Source organism: Quercus suber, unplaced genomic scaffold (assembly GCF_002906115.3).
Source record: "Quercus suber isolate HL8 unplaced genomic scaffold, Cork oak 2.0 scaffold_2, whole genome shotgun sequence".
Classification (NCBI taxonomy): domain Eukaryota; kingdom Viridiplantae; phylum Streptophyta; class Magnoliopsida; order Fagales; family Fagaceae; genus Quercus; species Quercus suber.
In genome coordinates, this window is record NW_027069469.1 from 4,407,902 (window position 1) to 4,428,276 (window position 20,375).

Here is a 20,375-nt window from a genome sequence, read left to right on the forward strand (position 1 = left end):
GTTTTGTGTTTTGAGTGTACTGAAAATAAGTTGTTTTGTTGACGTGGTGGGTCAGGATTGGCTGGCGTAAAACCCACATTTTATGCAGCTCCTGACCCAATTTATTCTCTTTAAATTTATATTAAGAATAAAATAAATTACTTCTGTTGGAGCTTTTTTATTCACTTAAATAATGAATTATTATAAGTTTGAATTATGGATTTCTTTTCTTTACTAAAAATTCAATTGTTTGTCAATATTTGATTGAGAATAAAAATATAAATTTATAATAATTAATGAATAAATTCTCTTGCTGGTTTAAATTTTATTTGGGTGGATGGTTGTGAGCTTCCCCGCTATCCATTTTCAGTGTGTTCTTTCTTTTAGATCTTCTAAATTTACAAGTTAAATTTAACTAGGTAGAAAATGTTGTAAAATCTCTTGCTGCTAAATTATATTTAAAAAGATTTTTAGTATAAAACTTAAGGAGAATCTCAGATCTTAATGAAACGTAGTATAACCTAGAAACGTAGAACAGCTAAAAGGGGATTCAATCCCGACTTTTGAACTAAGAAAAAAGATTTTTATAGGATTAGATTGTACTTGCTATGTAAAAATTTACATTGTAATACACAAAAAGTGGTAAACATTGTACACATTTATAAAATGTATATAATATTTAATACTTTTTACAAATGTGTATAATATATACCACTTTTTGTGCCATGTAATTTTATATTGCAAGTACAATGTAAACGAAGAATTATCATTAAAAAATGTAAAACTGTAAAAAGTACAAAAAAGAAAAAATGAAAGCGAAATTTTTATCAAAGAAATAAGAAGAAAATTATATTTTATATCCTTTAATTATACTACATTTTATACTCACACCTAATCTACGAGAATGTCTATTTACCATTATTGGCGAAGCCAACGGGCCCTGGCTCTTGAAAAATTTTCCTTAGAGCCTTTAAAAGAGGCAGTAAAATACTAAAAATTATAAAAATTAAAAGGAAATTTCAATTACTGCTTAGCATAAAAGTATTGTTTTGACTTTTACTAGTTTAACTATTGTGTGCTGTACGGCTGTAGTTCATTGAACTTTTTTAACCTTGCTAACTTGTAGCTGTTTCTAAGTTTTGGTAAAAAAATATTGGGTTGTGTTTACGCCTTTACGGTGCCGTTAATCATGGTTTTGAAATTTGGATCGGATCAGATGGACGAATTGGATTAACTGGAAACTGGTCACTGATCCGGTTTTTTAAACACAAAAAACTGGAAATTTAACTTTTGTAGGAAACCGCTCGAATTGTGTTCAAACCGTCCAGTTTGATAGACCGTGCACGGGTTTTCTGGTCAGACCTGGGCTTTTTGTTTGAAAATATTCATTGAAAACTTGCCGGAAGTTTTGAATCTTATCATCGTCGAGAGGGTCATCTTGTTTGCTAGAAGCCGAAAGTAGCAGATCTTGTTTGCTAAAATTGATGTTTTGGGGAGATTTTGCTCGTATCTGTTTTGGAAGAGAGGGAGGAGAGTTTGCTCAAATCAGTTCTGGAAGAAATAGGGCCGGGAGAGAAAGAAAACAAGAAGTGTGTGAGGGAAAGAAAGAAAAGACTAGCCTAGTGGTAGTGTACTAGTGGGCAGGGGTCTAATGGTTTTATGAGGATGGGAAATACCTTTTTTTTTGGTAAATAGGATGGGGAATATTGACGCTTGGGGAAGAGAGTTTGTTTGGGGAAAGGGTAAATTAAATGCACAAGTGGACATTTTCTTTAATGCATTTATTTTTGTATTTATTGTGCGTTTGGGTTCTCTGTGTTTGCGCTTTTTTTTTTTGAACCAACGTCTCTTGCACTGTTCATGGGACATGAAGCCAATGAACAGTAATTTTTTAAAATTTTTTTTAGTTTTTAGTTTTCAGCAAAATAAGCTGTATCCAAACGGATTTTTAATTTTAAATGTTAAACTTTTTAACCATTAAACTTTTTAATTTAATATATTAAGATAAACTTTAAAGTAATATTTTAAACTTGAAAGTGCTGCATCTCTATATTTATTTGTACTATTTTAATAAAATATTCTATTTGTAATAATTTTATACATTTATTTATATTTAAAGTAATTAATAATTTAATTATGATATTATTACGGTTCGACTTTAGTTTAATTTTGGTTCTACCTTAAAAATTTTAAATCTCTCACTCTTTTGGTTCTTTGAACGGTTCGGGTTTCAAAACCATGCCGTTAATATTAACTTTTGGCTTTTTTTTGTACAAGTTTTTGTCTTTTTTTGCAGTTTTATGTCATATTTTTTAGTGTGGGGTCAACTTTATAAAAAGAAAAAATATTAAAATAACCAAAAAGTTTTATATTCTTTTAATTTTTTTATTTAATTTTTTTTATTAAATGGGACTCACTTTTGTACAACCTTAACAAGCACCTAAGCTGTGCTTATTAACATTTGCCAAAAATATTAACGTGTGGCTGTCAATTTTTTTATAACGTATTTTTGTATAATTTTATAAATATGCTACACTTGTTATTTATTTATTTATTTTTTTAGAAGATACCAGCCTTGTTAATTGAGTGAACATATGTATCTTTCTGTCTACGAATGTTATATATATATATATATAATTTATATTTGTTTTGAGATAAAGGAAAATAACTGCTTAATTACTTGGTTTAATCTCTTTAATCTAAATAGTACTTTTCACCTTATTCTTTATACTGGATCCTAAATTACTTAGAACACGATTCTAGATTATGACAACTGATACGAGTATATTTTATTAATCAATGAAATGAAATATTCGTTGAGCTTTCCTCAAAGCTTGTCCATCTTTTAAAAGAAATTTATGGCTTCGCCACTGCTTACCATCTAAATTATTACCCATATAACACTTGCTTCCCTAAACTATAAGAATGTACACTTATCCTCTAAATTATTTCCCACGTGGAACACTTTGCATCCTATTCCATGAGTAATAATTTAAGGAATTAAGTGTGTATTTTCATAGTTTAAGGCGATAAGTGTAAAGGGGTATAGTTTAAAGAGGTAAAATTTGTATTTTCATAATTTAGGAGATAAGTGTAAAAGATGATATAATTTAGGGGGTAAGTATGCATCTCATAGTTTAAGAGAGGTGACTGTAAAAAGAGATATAGTTTTAGGTGAATAAAGTGTAATTTTCCAGAGAAATTAGGGTATTGCATGCGAGCCAAATCCGCTAAAATGTATTATAACCTATACCATTAGCCATTAGGGCACTATAGGTTTAAAAGCATCTACACACAACTAGTTTTGTAAGTGAGAATGATATATTTATTTGTTGTTCTTCCAGTTCCTGCTTTAGAAACTTTTGAGGCTTGGAGCAACCGGATGAAAAAATATTTGCGGGATCTTCATGTTTGGGACATTGTTGAAGCAACTACTGAACCTCCGACGCCAGATGATGAAATTGCTTTTAAGGCTTGGAGCAAGAAGAATGCCTTGGCTTTATATTTGATCTGGGAATCGTCCGAAGCATATTCTTTGATTGGGAATTGTACAACGGCCAAAACTGCTTGGGATCGTTTAGCAGAATTGATCAAGCCAGAAAGAGGTAGTTATCTCTCTAATATATCTAGAAAATGCACATGCTTAAAACTCTACAAGAAAATCACATTTTTTTTACTGAAAAAAAAAAAAAACGCTTAAACACTTAGAAGGTATTTGGTACGTGCACTTAAAAACTAAAATCTTGTATTTGAAAAATATGTGTGAATGAAAAAGTGTGTGAAAATACTTGTAATATTGTTTAAAAACTGAAAACATGTGTTTGAGTGAGTGTATCAAACGGGGCCTTAACTTCTCTCTATCTCTCTCATTTGAATTTATTTTTATTAATTTTTAAACTAAAGGAAGAGAAAGATATTATACACATTTAAAGTGCAAATTCATGAAGACGTGGTCGTATGTGATTAGTCTGGTATCTTTTTGATATAGAAATTAAATTCAAGACGTTAGACAAAATAAATTCAAATCACATGATTAGCCAATTATACAAAATTGGCTCCATATATCCCCACCAGGGTACTCCGGTGATGGGTTCATTGATTTGGTGTGTGAAAATTATAAGAGTTTTACAAAATTGCTCCCACATGCCATTTCGCTCGACTGAAACTCCAATTTATACAACTTCAATTTGAGCTCATGAGATCTCAACCCAATTACACATAGACACACAAAATACGAAGTATTTGTATGATCAATTACAAGTAAACTTTGAAACTGAATATCCCAACACAATAAAAACCTAACAGGATCATTCCACTTGCCTAGAATGATCAGGATCAATACAAGATTGTTCAGATTCAAGAGTCGTTTGCAGGATCATGTGGAATCTTACAATCCTAGCAATTCCAAGTGATCTTAGTTTTTGGTCGTACAATTTGTAGGATCTCTTTGCATTCCTGTATCAGTGAACGACTCTGCGTTCTTCAATGGAGAGAATGGCAAAAAGACTCACCTCCATTTGAATTGTTGAACAGAATAGATGCAAGCAGTGGCGGCGCCACATCAAACCCCTTGCTTTGAAAAAAAAAAAAATTATATTCAATATTTTTTAATGTTTTTGTTTTGACCACCTTAAAATAAAAATTTGAACACCCTAAAAAAGCTCAACAACAAACCAATTTAACATAAACCTTTATCTTGTCATTAAAAAAAAAAAAAAAAAAACCCAATTTGATCTAAAACCTGGAAAAAAAACATAAACCTTTATCTTGTCATTAAAAAAAAAAAAAAAAAAAACCAATTTGATCTAAAACCTGGAAAAAAATAGCAAGCCTAACAACAAAAATTAACAATTTGTTGATTTTAAATCTTAAAAAATAAAGACAATTAAGTGGATAGTAAAGTGTAAACACCAAAAACAATTAAGTGTGAGATAGATGAAGTGGGGCTTGGGACAATGGAGAGTGAAGATATATATATATACACATATACACACACACATATATATTCATGGTTGTATTTGTTATGTTGAATTCTTAATTGAGTAATGCAAAAGACAACGAAAACTCTTAGCTATAAGTTGTTAAAATTGAGTTGAATTACTATATAAAAAAAAATTGAAAAGAGTAAAGATAATGAATGTTCATTCGCTATAACTTTTCTGTTTTTGGTCTTGTGATTTACTTTATGAAGCATTTCAACTAAATTTAATGGGATTTGATGATTTGTCAAGTGCTAACAACGTGGAATTGGGACACAACTCTCGGGCAAATAATATTTTTCGTTTATTCAATTGTGAAATCTAAAACAAAAATAATCTTGTAACTTTTCTGTAACATACTCTAAATCTTTTGATTTGTATAGTAAAATTATGAAAAACTTGGCAGGGGTGAATTACGTTGTTCAATATGTATCCCTTCAAAAGAATATCCGCGATGGTAATTGGGATGCTGCTTATCAATTCCTTAGTTCCCATCCAGAGGCAGCGAATGAACAAATTTCATTTAAGGGATGGACGCCACTACACATTGCTGTCCTTGCTGGAAAAATGGATATTGTGGAAAAGTTGGTGGATAAAGATAAACAAATAATGGAGGACGACAGCTTTACAATAAAAGATGAAGACGATCTCACGGTTCTTGGTTGTTGTGCTCTTACTAGAAACATCGATATGGCAAGATGCATAATTGAAAGGTGTCCAATCTTACTTAGCATTGAGAACGGAAAAGAAAATCTCATTCCAGTCGTATTGGCTCTTACCAACTCTGACATAATAGACATGGCTCGCTACCTCTATTCTGAAACTTCTTTGAAAGATTTAATGCCAGGAAATGGCGTCAATGGTGCCACGTTTATTACTCAGTGCATTTATGCTAAGGCTTTTGGTAAGAATTTCAATTAAATTTGACTATACATACGCTGTTATATCTATGCTTTGAAATCACAGAGAATTTTCACCGTATGGATTCCAAAAAAAAAAAAAAATCACTATAATTCGTTTTAATTAATTACTTATGTTTGCTCAATAGATATGGCTTTGGATTTGCTCGGATGGTATCCTGCTTTGGCTATTGCTCTAGATTTTAATGGGGAGTCCCCTTTGTTGGCATTAGCTTCCGTGTCTTTGGCATATCCGAGTGGACATGGGCTCGTATCTTGGAAAAAATGGATCTACAATAGTGAGTTTCAATTTCTTTTTCCATACTTCCGATTAAATTATTATGTTATTTTGCACAAACACCTTGGTTGGATCTAGTTTATAATAACATTACCTGTAGGCTACAGGCTGTAGCACCATACAATAACGAGACGAGTGAAATCATGATTTCATCTTTGTAGTGTCAAAATACGGAAAAAAATCACAATTTAAAAATAAGAAATATACTAACACATGAAAATCCAAAGTAAACCAGCATATATTCGCTATTAACAAAGTAAATTAAACAAAAAACACAAGATAGTTGTTTCTTAATATATTTATTTAATTTTAATCATCTATCAAATCAATACAGGATTCGGTGTTTTTTCTTTAATCCTAAAAATCATTTACAATGACATGTACAAATCCTGCAAAAAAAAAAAAACAGAGAAAAAAGAGAGATGTACAAACATAGGGAGACCAACAAGAGTGACTTGTTAAAATATCATATGATTACAGAGAATTTCTGAAAATAGGATTTAAAAAATGGCTAGTATAAAGAAGGAAGAAAGGATAGCATGATGTGTAAATTCTTACTAATTTTAAGCTCACATAATAAAATAAAATAAAAAGGGGAAAATCACACCGCACCAACTTTGTTGCAAAGATCTTTGGAGCCTAAAACAAAGAAAAGAAGTGCTATTTTTACAATATTTTTACAACAATTCCATAACAAATCATATGTGGTAAGTTGTTATTAATTCAAATTTAAATCTACTACTGAAATTACTTTTTTGTTCACCAACAATAACCCTTAACAACCTGTCATTTATGATTTATTATAAAAGTGTTGTGAAAATGTTGTAGACTTAGCATTTCTCAACAAAGAAACACAATTAAACCAGCCCAAAAATAATGTTCTTTCTACCTAATTAAAATTAAAAATATATTTAACGTCACACTTATGCTATCGCTTCATGATTAAATAATGCACGAAACAGTTGTAAAACGTATTTATATATCATTAATATATAAAAAGTCAAATTATAAAATTTGTAGTAAATTTTATGTAATTTATTTAGATTTTTTTATGTAAGATAATTCATTTAGAATTTGTTTATTGCTTAGTCTAGTAGAACTCTGAATTATGAATGTTTTCTATTACACATAACACTTGAGCACTTCTTATAACTTTGAAAATAAAAATCTAAATGAAAATAAAAATATTATAATGCTGACATTGAAAGACAAGAGCTTTAAAAAATTATGTTACAATATTAGAAGAAATTACAAAAAATTAAAAATCTGTCAATATTACATTAACAAGGGTATTCAGAATTATTTGAACACCTGATTATTCTTCTGAATGTTCAAAGCCCTTTTTACTTGAGATGTAATTGAAAATTCCTGCTGCAAGGTTTATGCATTTACCAGACCGTAGACATCTATCAAATTTTTAGAGCCTTCCGAAACCCACACATGGAAAAAGGTGGTCAAATAAGAAAGAGGGTATCAGGTACAATGCTGTCTAAACTCTCTTTGCTTATGACTTTTATTTTGTCACGATGAAAATCATATTTGTTGGTAAATTTATTTTTTTCACATGATAAATAATAATAAGAATAATTTTCTTTTCAATGTAGATAATAGTGATAAATTTCTTTCTTCTCTTTTTTTTTGGTGACTGACAATATCGAAACTTAGAAATTAATTATAGCATTTGCATTAGTTTGTGCAAAATTTTATTTCTATTTTAAGATAAAAACTAACTTTTTATTTTTTATTTTACATAATCACTTTTTAAAAATACTCGCATCTAATTATGTATTTTACAATTTACATTATATTTTATTAAAATATTATTTTTCATCAATTTTTTTATTAATCTACCAAATCATCTCTCTCTATGAGTAAAGAAAATATTAAAAACAAATTTGTGTATGAATAGTAACTGTGTATGTTTGCACGGTTACTGTAGCTAGAATCTTATTTTGCACAATTTTGCATGGGTTGATGTGAGTCGTTTTTTAGGCTGATTTGGCAAATTGTGGGGTTTATACTGTTTTACATGGACTGATGTGAATGTTAAATTTGGTTTTCAATATCTAGTACTAGATTAATATGTATGACATTGTTTGACAATAAGAGAAAAAAGAAGAAAGAAAAAAATTTAAATAGAAAAACATTAAGTTAAGATTTAAAAAGGAAAAAAATTTGAAAATCTTAATAACTTTGTGTCAATCAAGTTTTATTTACTATTCGATCTATAAGCTTATTTCCTAAGTGTAATTTTAGACTATAAAAACTTTAAATTTAAATATTTGATTAATGACATAGCATGTGTTAGTTTGTGTAAATCATGTGTTTATTTTATTTTTTCTGTTTTTTAGGAAAAAAACATTTTTTAATGAATTTTTCATAGACGGAAAGTATTAATGGATACCCTAAGGGCATTGGTTTAGGAACTATTTAAAAAAATTTTATGGGAAAAGAAAAAAAACAATTAATTTTTTTACGGCTTTTTATATTTTCCCTGAAAGTGTTGTCTAAATTTTTTTAAAATTGTTTATTAACAATTACCGTAAGAACACCCATTAATATGACTATTTTTTTAATAACATTAAAAAAAAAAAAAAAAGAACTAAGTCATTTTATAGGTTACTAATAGCACAATTTTATTTTTGATATAGACTAAAGGAATGACTTAATTGAATAAAATTGAAACTTAAAGGATTGAATTTAATGAAAATGAATACATCTTATTTATTCAAGTAATAGCAAGAAGATTTGCAACATAACAGTCATGGAGATCCGGGAGAACAGACTCCATCCAGACTAGGCCTATACAAGGTGCGGTGCGGCCGGTTAGGGGGGGGGGATTTTGCACCACACCTATAGGCTGCGGTTTGCCCTTATGCTTGACCGCACCTCACATATGAAGGGTAAGAACCGGTCTACACCAAGTTCGGTTGACCATAGTGGGGTAGTGTGGTTAATTCGATGCAAAAATAAAACAAACAAATAATTCAAAAAAAAAAAAAAGAATCATCAAGCAACCCACAAAAATATCAAACAACCCAAATATTCAAAAAAAAAAAAAAAAACAGACAAACATGTTCAAAATCTTTCGCAAAATTTTCAAACAAATTCTCCATCTTTCTAAAAAGCATTGCAAGGAGAAGCAGGTATATATTGAGCATTATATAAATTTTCATACCTGGAAGAAAGCATTGAGAGGAGAACCATAGTAGCTACGTATTAAGCATCAAAACATTCTCTTGAAATTTCTAGACAATAGTTGTGACAAAGAGGAGAGATGAAAGGGGAAACCTTGGAAACGGTAGCATCCAGTGGACGACGGTGGTGGGCTGGTGGCGAAGGCAGGGGCTGAGGAATGATAGAGAGAGAGAGAGAGAGAGAGAGGGGAAAGGGGGAGAGGCGGACAAGAGATTAGAGATAAGAGAAGACAACATTTAAAAGAGATTCAGAAATTTAACCTACAAATTAAAACGATGTCGTTTTGAACTTATTATTAAAATTAATATTAGTTTCAAAACGACGTCGTTTTGTATAAGATTTTAAAAAAAATTAATGGAACGATGTCGTTTTAAATCACTAAACCTAACCCCAGGGGCGGAGCCAGAGGGGGGCGAGGGGGGGCACCTGCCCCCCCTGACTCCTAAAGTATCCTTGCATGTGTAGTCTACTCTAGCTATTCCCTGACATAAAGAAAAAAAAAAAAAGAAAAAAAAAAAAAGAACTAGTCTACTCTAGCTACTCCCTGACATAGAGAAAAAAAGAACTCCCACTTGAAAGTGACACAGGAAAAAGAAGTTACTCTTAAAGACCAAGCCATGTACCTTTTTGCCAATTTCACCATTCTTATAAGCAGCTTTTGTCTGTCCAGCGTTGTACCTATTTTACTATTTTTTTTCTTTTTTATTTAATATCATTATTTTCGCAATTTTCACTGTAATATCTTTCACAACATTTTATTATTAAGTGATGCTATAGATATTACAAATTTTACTACTTATGTTTTACAAATTGACATCTCACTAACCACAAAAAATAATTTCAAACATATATTCATTATATCGTTTAAGTAACACTAATCACATTTTTACCACATCAATTTGTAAAATTTGTAATAGCTATGACTAAGAACTGGTTATTTTTGTTTATTTATTTTAATACTATGAAATATATTCATATTTTCTTGTGATTGTTTATTTACTTTGTTATTATTATTGATTAATATTTTTAGATTAATTTTACTTTTAATATTGTTTTTTAATTTTGCCCCCTCTAGACTAAAATCCTGGCTCCGCCATTGCCTAACCCTATTTTTTTTCTCTTCTTCCTTCCTTCTCCTTTCTCACTTTCACGCCTCTTTTGTCTATTGCATAGCACTGGTACTCTATATCTCTCTCTAGAAGTTTCTTTTATTTTAAAACTGAAACATGATTACATATATGTATATGTTAAACTACATGTATTGATATACATACATAGCGGTCGGTTTGGTTACACATCGGAATGCAAAACCCACAACCGCTCGCCGCACCAGCCATTGTCGGTACTTGCAAATCGTCTCTGACCACCACGCCATACACCCCTGGTGAAGCTCAAATGGGTGCGGTTCGGATCGGTGCAGAACGGTTTTGTCCTAGCTCTCTTGACTAAGGCATGAGCTAAAGTATTACCTTGCCAAAAAATGTGAGAGAAAGAGAAACTTCGTAAAGAGTTAGCATAATACGAAGTGTCTGGAACAAAATGACCAACTGAAGAGTGCATCAGATTTTTGTGACAGAGAGCATTGATCAATACTTCTGAATCTCCCTCAAAACTTGAACTGTGAAATCCTAGTTCATGGATGAAAAGAACCGCTCTTCTAGCTGCCAATGTCTCCAACATAAGGATTGAAAATGGCATGGGGATTTTCTCAGACATAGCCGCCATAATTTCCCCTTGAGAGTTTCGAACAACCAACCCGATACCTGCTGCGTTCAAGTCTTCAAAAATAGCCCTGTCGAAATTTATTTTTAGTTCATCTGGATCAGGGGGTTTCCAAGTAGGCCTAGCTGGGCTGACAAGTTTTGAATGGATCGGGTTAGCTGTCCGAAATTCCGGCAGAAGTTTATGGGCTTGTTCTTTGAGCTTTTCCAGTGGTATCACAGTTTCATTTAACCTGGCCTTGTTTCGACAATTCCATATAGCCCAGCAAGTCATAGCAAATAATCCTGGATTAATGTTTTTGATAGGACCAAATCCACCAGCTCAAAGAAAGAACCAAAAGATTGACCAGCACATTATACATTATTGAAGAACGTATGCCATACTGGTCTAAGTAGCTCACAAACCCACAAAGTATGGAGTATAGACTCCAGTTCCTTTAGACAAAAACAATATGTAGGGTCTGCCAGAATCTTGCGCTGTACCAGATTACATTTAGTGGGCAAAAAATTTGTGCAAGCCCTCCACAAGAAAGTCTTCACCATATTGGGTACTTTTAACTTCCAAAACTTCTTCCAGAAAATCTTTGAAGAACCGGCAGGTTGGCAAGATGCTAGAGCACTGTTACTTCCCTCACAAAGAGAGTGATAACCTGTTTTGACATAATATAAACAATTTGTAGACACAAGCCGGCATAAAAGGTCGGATTGAGAGGATACACACAGAGCAATAGATTTAATATTTTGTGCTACATCAGGGAGAAAAAGGCTATCAATGAGTGTCGTATTCCACCATCTTGATTCCTCATCGATCAAAGAAGAGACGGTGCAATCTTTGGGTTGAAAAGATAGAGGGGGAGTCACTCTTCCATCCCCTTCTCCAGGCAGCCAGTTGTCTTTATAATTCCGAATTGTACCACCATCCCCAACCCTCCATTTAGCACCATTAACAATGAGACTTTGAGCTTTCAAAATACTTTTCCAGGCATGAGAGCCCGATGAAGCTTTTGCAGTAAAAACAGAACCATTAGGGAAGTACTTTTTTTTTTTTTTTTTTACAAGTCGCCAACTTGCCCTGTTTGGCAAAAACTGACGTTTTGCATTCCCTTCTCATCCTACTATATATACACCCTTATACCCATCATATTGTGAGAGCTTCCAGAGAGAATTTTGTGAGAGAAAACGCTAGAGAAAAACAAGATTGCCTCATCCCCAATCTTCATCTAAAGAGACTCTACAAATTCCTCTACTCTCTTTTTCTCCATTGTCATACCCTTGAGAGGTTATTTACCAAACCCTTATCTCACCACACCCACGTCTGTGAGAAGGTTCATTTGGTGCTTAGGGAAGCAATTTGGAAAGGAACCAAGATACATTGGTTGATGCTATGGTCAAGTAGTGGAATCCAGCAAGCTAAAGAAGAAATAGGTTCGGCGTAACCTTGTTGGAGTAAGAAGCTTGGAGAGCTTAGGTACTTGGGTAGATTAGGCTTGGAGGGTCTTCTGCTATTCATGTATCCCAACTATATTCTTTAGTGGATTTTATCATCGCTTGGAGGGCGGCGGAGAGGTTTTATGCCGAAGACTTCGGTTTCCTCTTCGATAACATATCGTGTGTTGTCCGTGTGTTTGCATCTCTTTTTCCTTTATCTTTGCCTCATATTTACTGCTGTGGATGTGTTTATCTTTGGCTTAGATTGTTTTATCAATTCTGTTATAAGCTGGTTATCATATTCCACACATTACTTGTTTGATATAAAACTTGAATTGGTATTTTGTTTTTGGGGGTCTAAACGTTCAAGGGTGTTTCATACCCATATTGAACTTTCAATATGGAATAAAAACCATTCTTTGTGTTTTCTTTTATGCTTTAGTAACTGACATACTGCAGTATGTCATGCATTTGAATTTTTTTTTCTTTAAATATTTTTGTGGCTTTATAAGAAAGAGAAAAAGAACGTGCAGCATATTGTAATTAATAGAATATAAAATGAAATAATTATAATGAGACAAATTATTTTGATTCAAAATATGTATATATAATTAAGTAATTATACATACACATGTATATTGATTCACACAATTGACATCTTAATTGCACATATAAAATTCAGTATAACTATATCTCCCAAAAAAGAAAAACCAAACAAGAAAAGCATGCTCTATTCCCAATTTCTTTTTAACATCACATTACTAACCTCTAATTACATGGCAAAAACTTCTGTTGTTTAATTTATATGTGTTTTGAACAGGGATGGACCTAGGATTACAAGATAGGGGGGCCAGAGATAAGCAAAAAAAAAAATATATATATATATACCAAAATCGAGTATGTTTGCACTTGAGATGTTAGTTTCTTAAATAGTTTGAAAACGTGCTAACTAACAAAATTGTATGAAAATTAATGTGTTTTGAAAAAAAAACCTAGAAACTAGGTACTGAGATCATAGTTTTATTTATTTATTTATTTTTTTCGTTTTTTGTTTTTATTTATGCAATAAACGAAGTTGCTTGAAGCCATAGACCAAATTTTTGGGACTCGATAGATAGAGTCCCCTCACTATCCAACCACAAATCACAATCGAACTACAATCACATCCTTATCGGCGTGGGTAAGGCAGCCACACCAATAACAAATATTCGGCAGTCTCTAGTATTTGATGTTACCCAATCCTCAACACCATCCTCCAGAGGGATAACTTCAGTTTAAAGGTTTGAACACACCAATGACGACTCTCACTCTCAGAAACTCCCCATTCACCCCATGTGAAGAATCTTGTCTACAAATTGTCCCAATGCCTGAGTAAATACCTTCAGCCACTTCACTATTTATAAAATCTAATAGGAATGTCATGTACTTGCACCCAAAAGGAGACCAAATTAAAATCTAAATCTTGAATATGTCTGACCTTATCATATCGTTGAATCACCACAAGATGTTTATCAAAACTCAAAGGTTCACTAGCCAAAACCTTTTCAGTTTCAAGCTTGTTATCAAAATAAAAAGGATTGTATTATTGCCCATGTCTTTTAATCTTAAAGTCATTTCTAGACCTCCAAAGTTTACTGAAAGTCCTGGCAACAACTCAACATTTAGAACCCAGCTCTTTGTGTAAATGGAAGCCAACCCAGCCATAAGGTTCTACTTTCCTATTAACAAAAATATACTAAAAAATACTTATAATTGTAATTCATAATTTATATTAATTAAAGAAACATTGAAAAAAAAATGTAATTTTTGACACAAATTAGTGAAATTGCTAAATAATAAAAAAAAAGTGCCAAATTACAAATACATAACAAAGTTCAAAAGTTACAACTCACAAATACCAAATTCTAAGTTAAACAACTCAAAACATACATAATGTCTCTTATAAACCACTCAAAGCAAATAACAATGTTAATACCTAATGTCTCACATAAACAACACAAAGCAAATAACAATGTTTCAAACAACACCACAAACACACTCAATCATCAAGACCTAAGTTTTGGTTATCTTGGATGGATTCCTCAAAGTATGGTTGATTATTATAAACAAAATTCTTGTCATTGTTAGCGGAATTACAAAAAAAAAAAAAAAAAAAAAAAAAAATTACATTTGTTGTCAATGGTCTCTCTCACAGTGGCATCACTAGGGCTGTCCATGGGTCGGGCGGGTTGGGTTTTTGCCCAACCCACAACCGACCCGTACAAGATCAGGAGGGTGGTTTTTCAACCCGCAACTAACCCATAATAGTAATGGATTTGTCGGTTCGGGTTGCCGGCAGGTGGTGGTCGGTTTCGGGTGAACCCGATTACCACTGGAATGCTTCGAAACGCGGCGAGATCTCGCCAGATCCGGTGAGATCTTGCCAGATCCATCCAAGATCCAGTGAGATCCCATTGGATCCAGCGAGATTTCTGGCAAATCGTGATGAGAAATCACTCGTTCAGCCAGATCCAGTGTTTATTTTGCCAAAAATTGACGGATTTAAGTGAAAAGGTGGCCGAAATCTAGAAAAAAGTGGCCGAAATTTGGAAAAAGTGGCCGAAATTTGAATGGACTTTGGTTCGGGTCGGGTTTCACGGTTTTGAAATTAAAAACCGACAATCGACCCGCTGGGGTTGGGTTAGTGAGGTCGGAACCCGTGTCCAACCGCCAGAGTCGTTGGATCGGGTGGCGGCAGGTCGGAGACCAGCGGGTCGAACGATTTGGGCGGGTTGCGGTTTCCATGGACACCTAGGCATCACCGTCAGATTTCTCAGCTTCTCGCGCTCGCCTTCTACTCTCTAGTAGTCTAGTCTTTTCTCTTTCTTCTATCTTATATGTTTTTGGGCTAGGGTCACTAGGCTAATTTATTTATTTCATTTTTTATTTGTGAGAAACAAAATCACACACACACACACACACACAAAAAAGGGAGAAGGAAAGGGTTCTAACACAAAAGTACACTATAACTCCACTCAAAAGCAATGGTAACTTTTAAGAGAGGGTGTAGCAAGTTACTACACATAACACTCTTTTAAGCAATGTAAGACAATAACCCCTTCTTTTTTATTGAGAAACAAACCCACACACAAGGAAGAGGGAAAGGGGTTTTAACACAAATGGGTTCATTTTTTTATTAGTTTAGGGCCTTTGGGCTCTATTTGAAGAAAAAAAAAAAAAAAAAAAAAAAAGAAAAAGAAAAAGAAAAGAACTTTCCTTTATAGCACAAGATCTTTAGTATCGCTATGTGATTGGGATCCTATAAGATCCAGATCGAGATCCCACACGGAATTTGCTTAAATAGAGATCCTAGTGAGATCCGGGACATTTTAGGAATGTAGGATCTTAGGATTTAAGATCCTAAGATCCAGATTGGGATACTGATACCATGAAGCCAACCACCCTCTTGTCCGGAGAGAGATATATGACTCCAGTTTTTTGTTATATCTTCCATGGTAGAGAGAGTGGTTCCCAACCCCAAAAAAACTAAAACCCATAAGCCCTACAGATAAACAAATGTTTATCAAGGGGAAAGTGAAAGCCTTACAAAGAAGGAACAAAGAATTCTACAGCCAGGAGAAGATGGTAGCACCACCTTTCTTTAGTGACAGAGAGACTTAGTGGTGGATCATAATGAATTAAAGCTAAATGATTGAATCTAACGAAAATAAAGTTAAAGGATTGAATAAAATTTTTGTCAAAGTTCGATTGTACAATTTATAATTTAGCATTTTGTGTGTGTAAAGTATAGGACCATTGAGTTGCTGTGAAAATGGAAAAATAACAGGGAAAAGGGAAAAAGGTAAAAAGTGCTGTGGATTGAGGTGTAAACGTGTGACAAAATTATTGATTTGGCTAAAAAAAAAAAAGGAAAGTAGTTTGGTGCTTTTTCTCCTTGTACAGTTACAAAGTAGTTTATAATTTATTTGAAGTTAGAGATATATATATATATATATATTTTTTTTTTGGAGAAAATCTTATTACAAACTCTCTATTGCATATTCTCTACACATAGTTGATGAAGGGTGCAGAAGTGACAAGTAGGACACGGCTACTTTTAAAAATAAGAAATAAAACACGTTTGCTTCTAAAAAATAACTTCGAATCTATGTGGGTTCTTTAACCCACAAGGAAAAAGGGTCTGAAATCCACCAAAGAATAATAGGCCAAGTCTAAATTTATTGATTTAATAATTCTTAAAAACGTTTACAGATTTGGAGGCTTATTTAAAGGCTCTTTAAAACTTGATGGACAAGAAAAGAAAAAAGGTTAAAGCCACAAACTTCTTTTACAAATTTGGCCTAAAAATCATTAAAAGGACCTAAAAACAATGAAATAAATACCCTAACCTAAACTATGAAAATTACATAAAAAAAAAACCAAAATTAATAAATTACAAAAATGAAATAAGAGATAATGTCCTACATCAACAATTATGAAATCATGCTTTAAAAATAAAATTTCACAATTTTAACTAAAATTTTGTTTAAAAACTTGATTTGAGTCAATGTAGCACTGTGTATGGTGAGTGTGTAATAAGAAGTATGTGACTATCATTACTTTTTTTTTTTTTTTTTAATTTGATTTTTAATTGTGTTAGGTTATTTTACCTTCTTCTTCTTTTTTATTTTTTATTTATTTATTTTTTTTTCTATGTTCAGAAATTTTTAGGCCCTGTTTGGTTGGGGTGATTTTAGAGGATGAAAAGGGAGAAGGAAATATGGGAGAAAATACATTTTTGGGTTATTTGGTTGAAGGGGAATATGGGGGATATTTTGGTGGGGCTTAAATGTTTTATCTTCGAATTCCCCAAAAATCAATCCCCCCAATTATGGGAGAGAAAATGGAGAGGGGAAGGGTAGATGGGAAATGGCCTATCTACCCCCTTGCAATCTGTGCACACGTTGTTTATTTGGATAAAATACTATTTTTGTCCCTAAAATTGATCAATTTTTTTTTTCATCCCTAAATTTCAAAACGTTCGTTTTTTGTCTCTAAACTATTGAAAAATTCATATTTGTATCTAGATTATTGAAAATGTTTTACTTTCTATCCTTAAACTTTAAAAATATATATTTTTTCCCTAAACTATTGAAAAATTTTCTTTTTCATCCTTATTTTTGTCTCTAACTTATTAAAAAAAAAACTGTTTACAAAGTTTAAGGATGAGAAAAAAAAACTTTTTAAAGTTTAGGGAAGATAAACAAACTTTTGTTAAAGTTTAGAGATCAAAATAATATTTTATCCTACTTTTTTTAATATCAAACAGACATGTTTTGTTATTTTATTAGTTTTTGTTTGTCGTACTACGTGTACTATATACACGACGTTGTTGTGTTTGTTTATTCTGCCTTTTATTTTTTCATATCAAACTAAAAGTTTTTATTTTTATTTTTTATGTTTTATTAATTTTTCTTTTGCTAGATGTTTTATTAGTTGTGTTTGTAAGTTTTAATAATTAAAAAAAACTTTCTATAAACTTTTAAATTTTTTTATGTAATGGGACATGAAAGTAAATTTATACAAAGTGCATTTATTATCCTTTTATTTTTCTTTTAAACTCATCATTCTTCCAGTTTTCAACCTTACCAACCAAACACATATAAGGGAAACTAAATCTCTTCTCTTCCTTCACATTTTCATCCCCATCATTTTTTATCCCTCACTTTTCCATCCCCAAACCAAACGAAGCCTAAGTTACTGAAAAGTCTTTTTAGAGTGTTGGTGGACGAGTAGGGTTAAGGACATATTGACAAATGGGTCTGCACTTCAAAAAATGACTTATAATTTCAAGTTGATTAGAAACTTCTAACCTACCTAGGGTATCTCATTAGACGGTCTTATGAAGCTTACACTCTTATAATATGTAAGAATTACATATGTGAGAAGTCTCGTAAACCTTTTTTATAAAATACCTTTTTATTTTTTCAGTAGTGGTGGATTTGGACTTTTTGACCTATTCCTTGTAGTGTTTTTATAATTTTTATTTTTTATTTTTATAATGTTTAGAATTTTTTATAGAGAAAGTCTACAGATGCAAAACATTTGACACTTGCCAGTGTGAAAATTGTTAATGATAAGTAAAAAAGTGATGTCAATAATGAGTTTAGATGAAAACCAATAAAAGCTTGCAACTCAATAAAAGCATTATTCTTTTCAATATGAGTAGAGAAGGTTCCTTGGTTGTCTAAGTAGCTAGCTCCTTATCAGTTATCACAGCCACAGTCCGTTATAATTTTCCATTTTACAATATATATATATATATATATATATTTTTCAGATCTTGTTTGTCTTCGATCATGTCTTACGATGAATTCCATGTTTTGTCACGTTTCTTCCTTTAACATCGGAACTTAATGTTAAAAGGACAAATTACCGAAAAATGTTTTGAGCTCTATTTTAGCATAAAGAACACTGCTTCCTTCTTTTCAACTGCTAGCAGATGCATCTTCCTTGATGGCCGAAATCACATTCATGGCATTGCCCTAACTTCCTCGTTGCTAAAATAACAATTAGGGAAGACTTTGCTTTAGCCCATGTAGAAATTCCAAAAAAAAACTTCACACTCTTAAGAAGCATGATAGGGGTTCAAGTGACAGTCCTAACCTCTATTTTTTTTTTTTGGTGATAGTATAGCATCCTCTATGTTACTTGAGGTATGAGTTTCGAATCTAGCTCCTCCCTCCATTATTTACCTTTTTTATAAATAAAAATAAAATCAAAGTGCATGACAAACTTTTTGTAAGACGTACCACAACAAGAAAGGATTCATTGTCACGAGCAACAGAATTGAAGTAAAACTCAAACCAACCATTTGACTGAGGCTTCAAGATTGCTTAGGCTACTTTCATTTAGCTAGAGATTCCGAAGTTTTCATATGAGATCATGCGCGGTTGATAGATATGATTAACTGCAGAGCATCCAAATCCGATCCCACATAATGTCGCTAAGAGTAGGAAGCTTGTTTCATTCTCCTTGGGAATATTAAGAAACTTAAGGAGCAGTTAATCCACTGAAACATTAGCTAAGATTTATTGGGGAAAGTAGATTTATAGTGTTGAATCCACAACTTAGACATCAAGAAAGAAGCGATGCTCAAGAGACACTAAATTAACGTGAGAAAAGCATGGTTTTTAGACCCGGATTGTTCATTGAACCGTAAAAGGGAGAGGTTCAAGGTTTTTGAGGTCGAACCGAGGTTGACGTCATAATTAATTTAATAATTATTTTAAATATATATAAAAACATTAAATTAATAAAAAAAAGAAAAAAATAACTAAAATAGTCTAATTCATTTAGAGATCTATCTTTCAAATATTTTTTATATCATAACTTTCACAAGACAAATAAGAAATGTCAAATCCTTAGCAAACATAAAGATGAATTACTCAATCAATCCATAAAAGTACAAAGTAAAAATGCATAAACAAGCCTCCAAGTTACAGTACACAACTCCACATTGTTTCTTACAAAAATACATAAAACTTATTTCTAAAAAACAATAATAAAACTTCAAACTCCAAGTTACACACTGTATCTTACAAAAAGACAGAAATTATCTCTAATATACAAAATAGAACTTCAAAGTTCCAACAAAATTATTATGATCATAAATCATCAATGTCATGAAAGTTATCATGCTCATCATCATTCCCTGAAAATTTAGGAGGAGGGCCAATAGGTTGTTCAAATGTTTCCAAATCAATTTCTTCAACCTCACTGCTATCATCTACACACAAGTTTGAACAAATGAATGAACTGGTGAAATCCCAGTGTGAGAATCAAGATTCTGATTGTGTAGTCAGTGCTTTTATACAATATCAATTATTATAAC

At 32.1% G+C, this 20,375-nt stretch overlaps 1 protein-coding gene across 1 annotated transcript in view; it reads left to right on the plus strand.

Annotated features, from left to right (window-relative positions):
- The window catches only part of LOC111999124 (uncharacterized), a 34,298-nt gene that overhangs the window by 3,763 nt on the left and 10,160 nt on the right, over window positions 1–20,375 (plus strand). Inside the window, exons 3-6 of the mRNA XM_065764085.1 lie at window positions 3,324–3,584; window positions 5,365–5,862; window positions 6,007–6,156; window positions 7,534–7,632. Of these exons, the coding sequence (XP_065620157.1) occupies window positions 3,324–3,584; window positions 5,365–5,862; window positions 6,007–6,156; window positions 7,534–7,632 (1,008 nt within the window). The remainder of the gene's footprint in view (window positions 1–3,323; window positions 3,585–5,364; window positions 5,863–6,006; window positions 6,157–7,533; window positions 7,633–20,375) is intronic.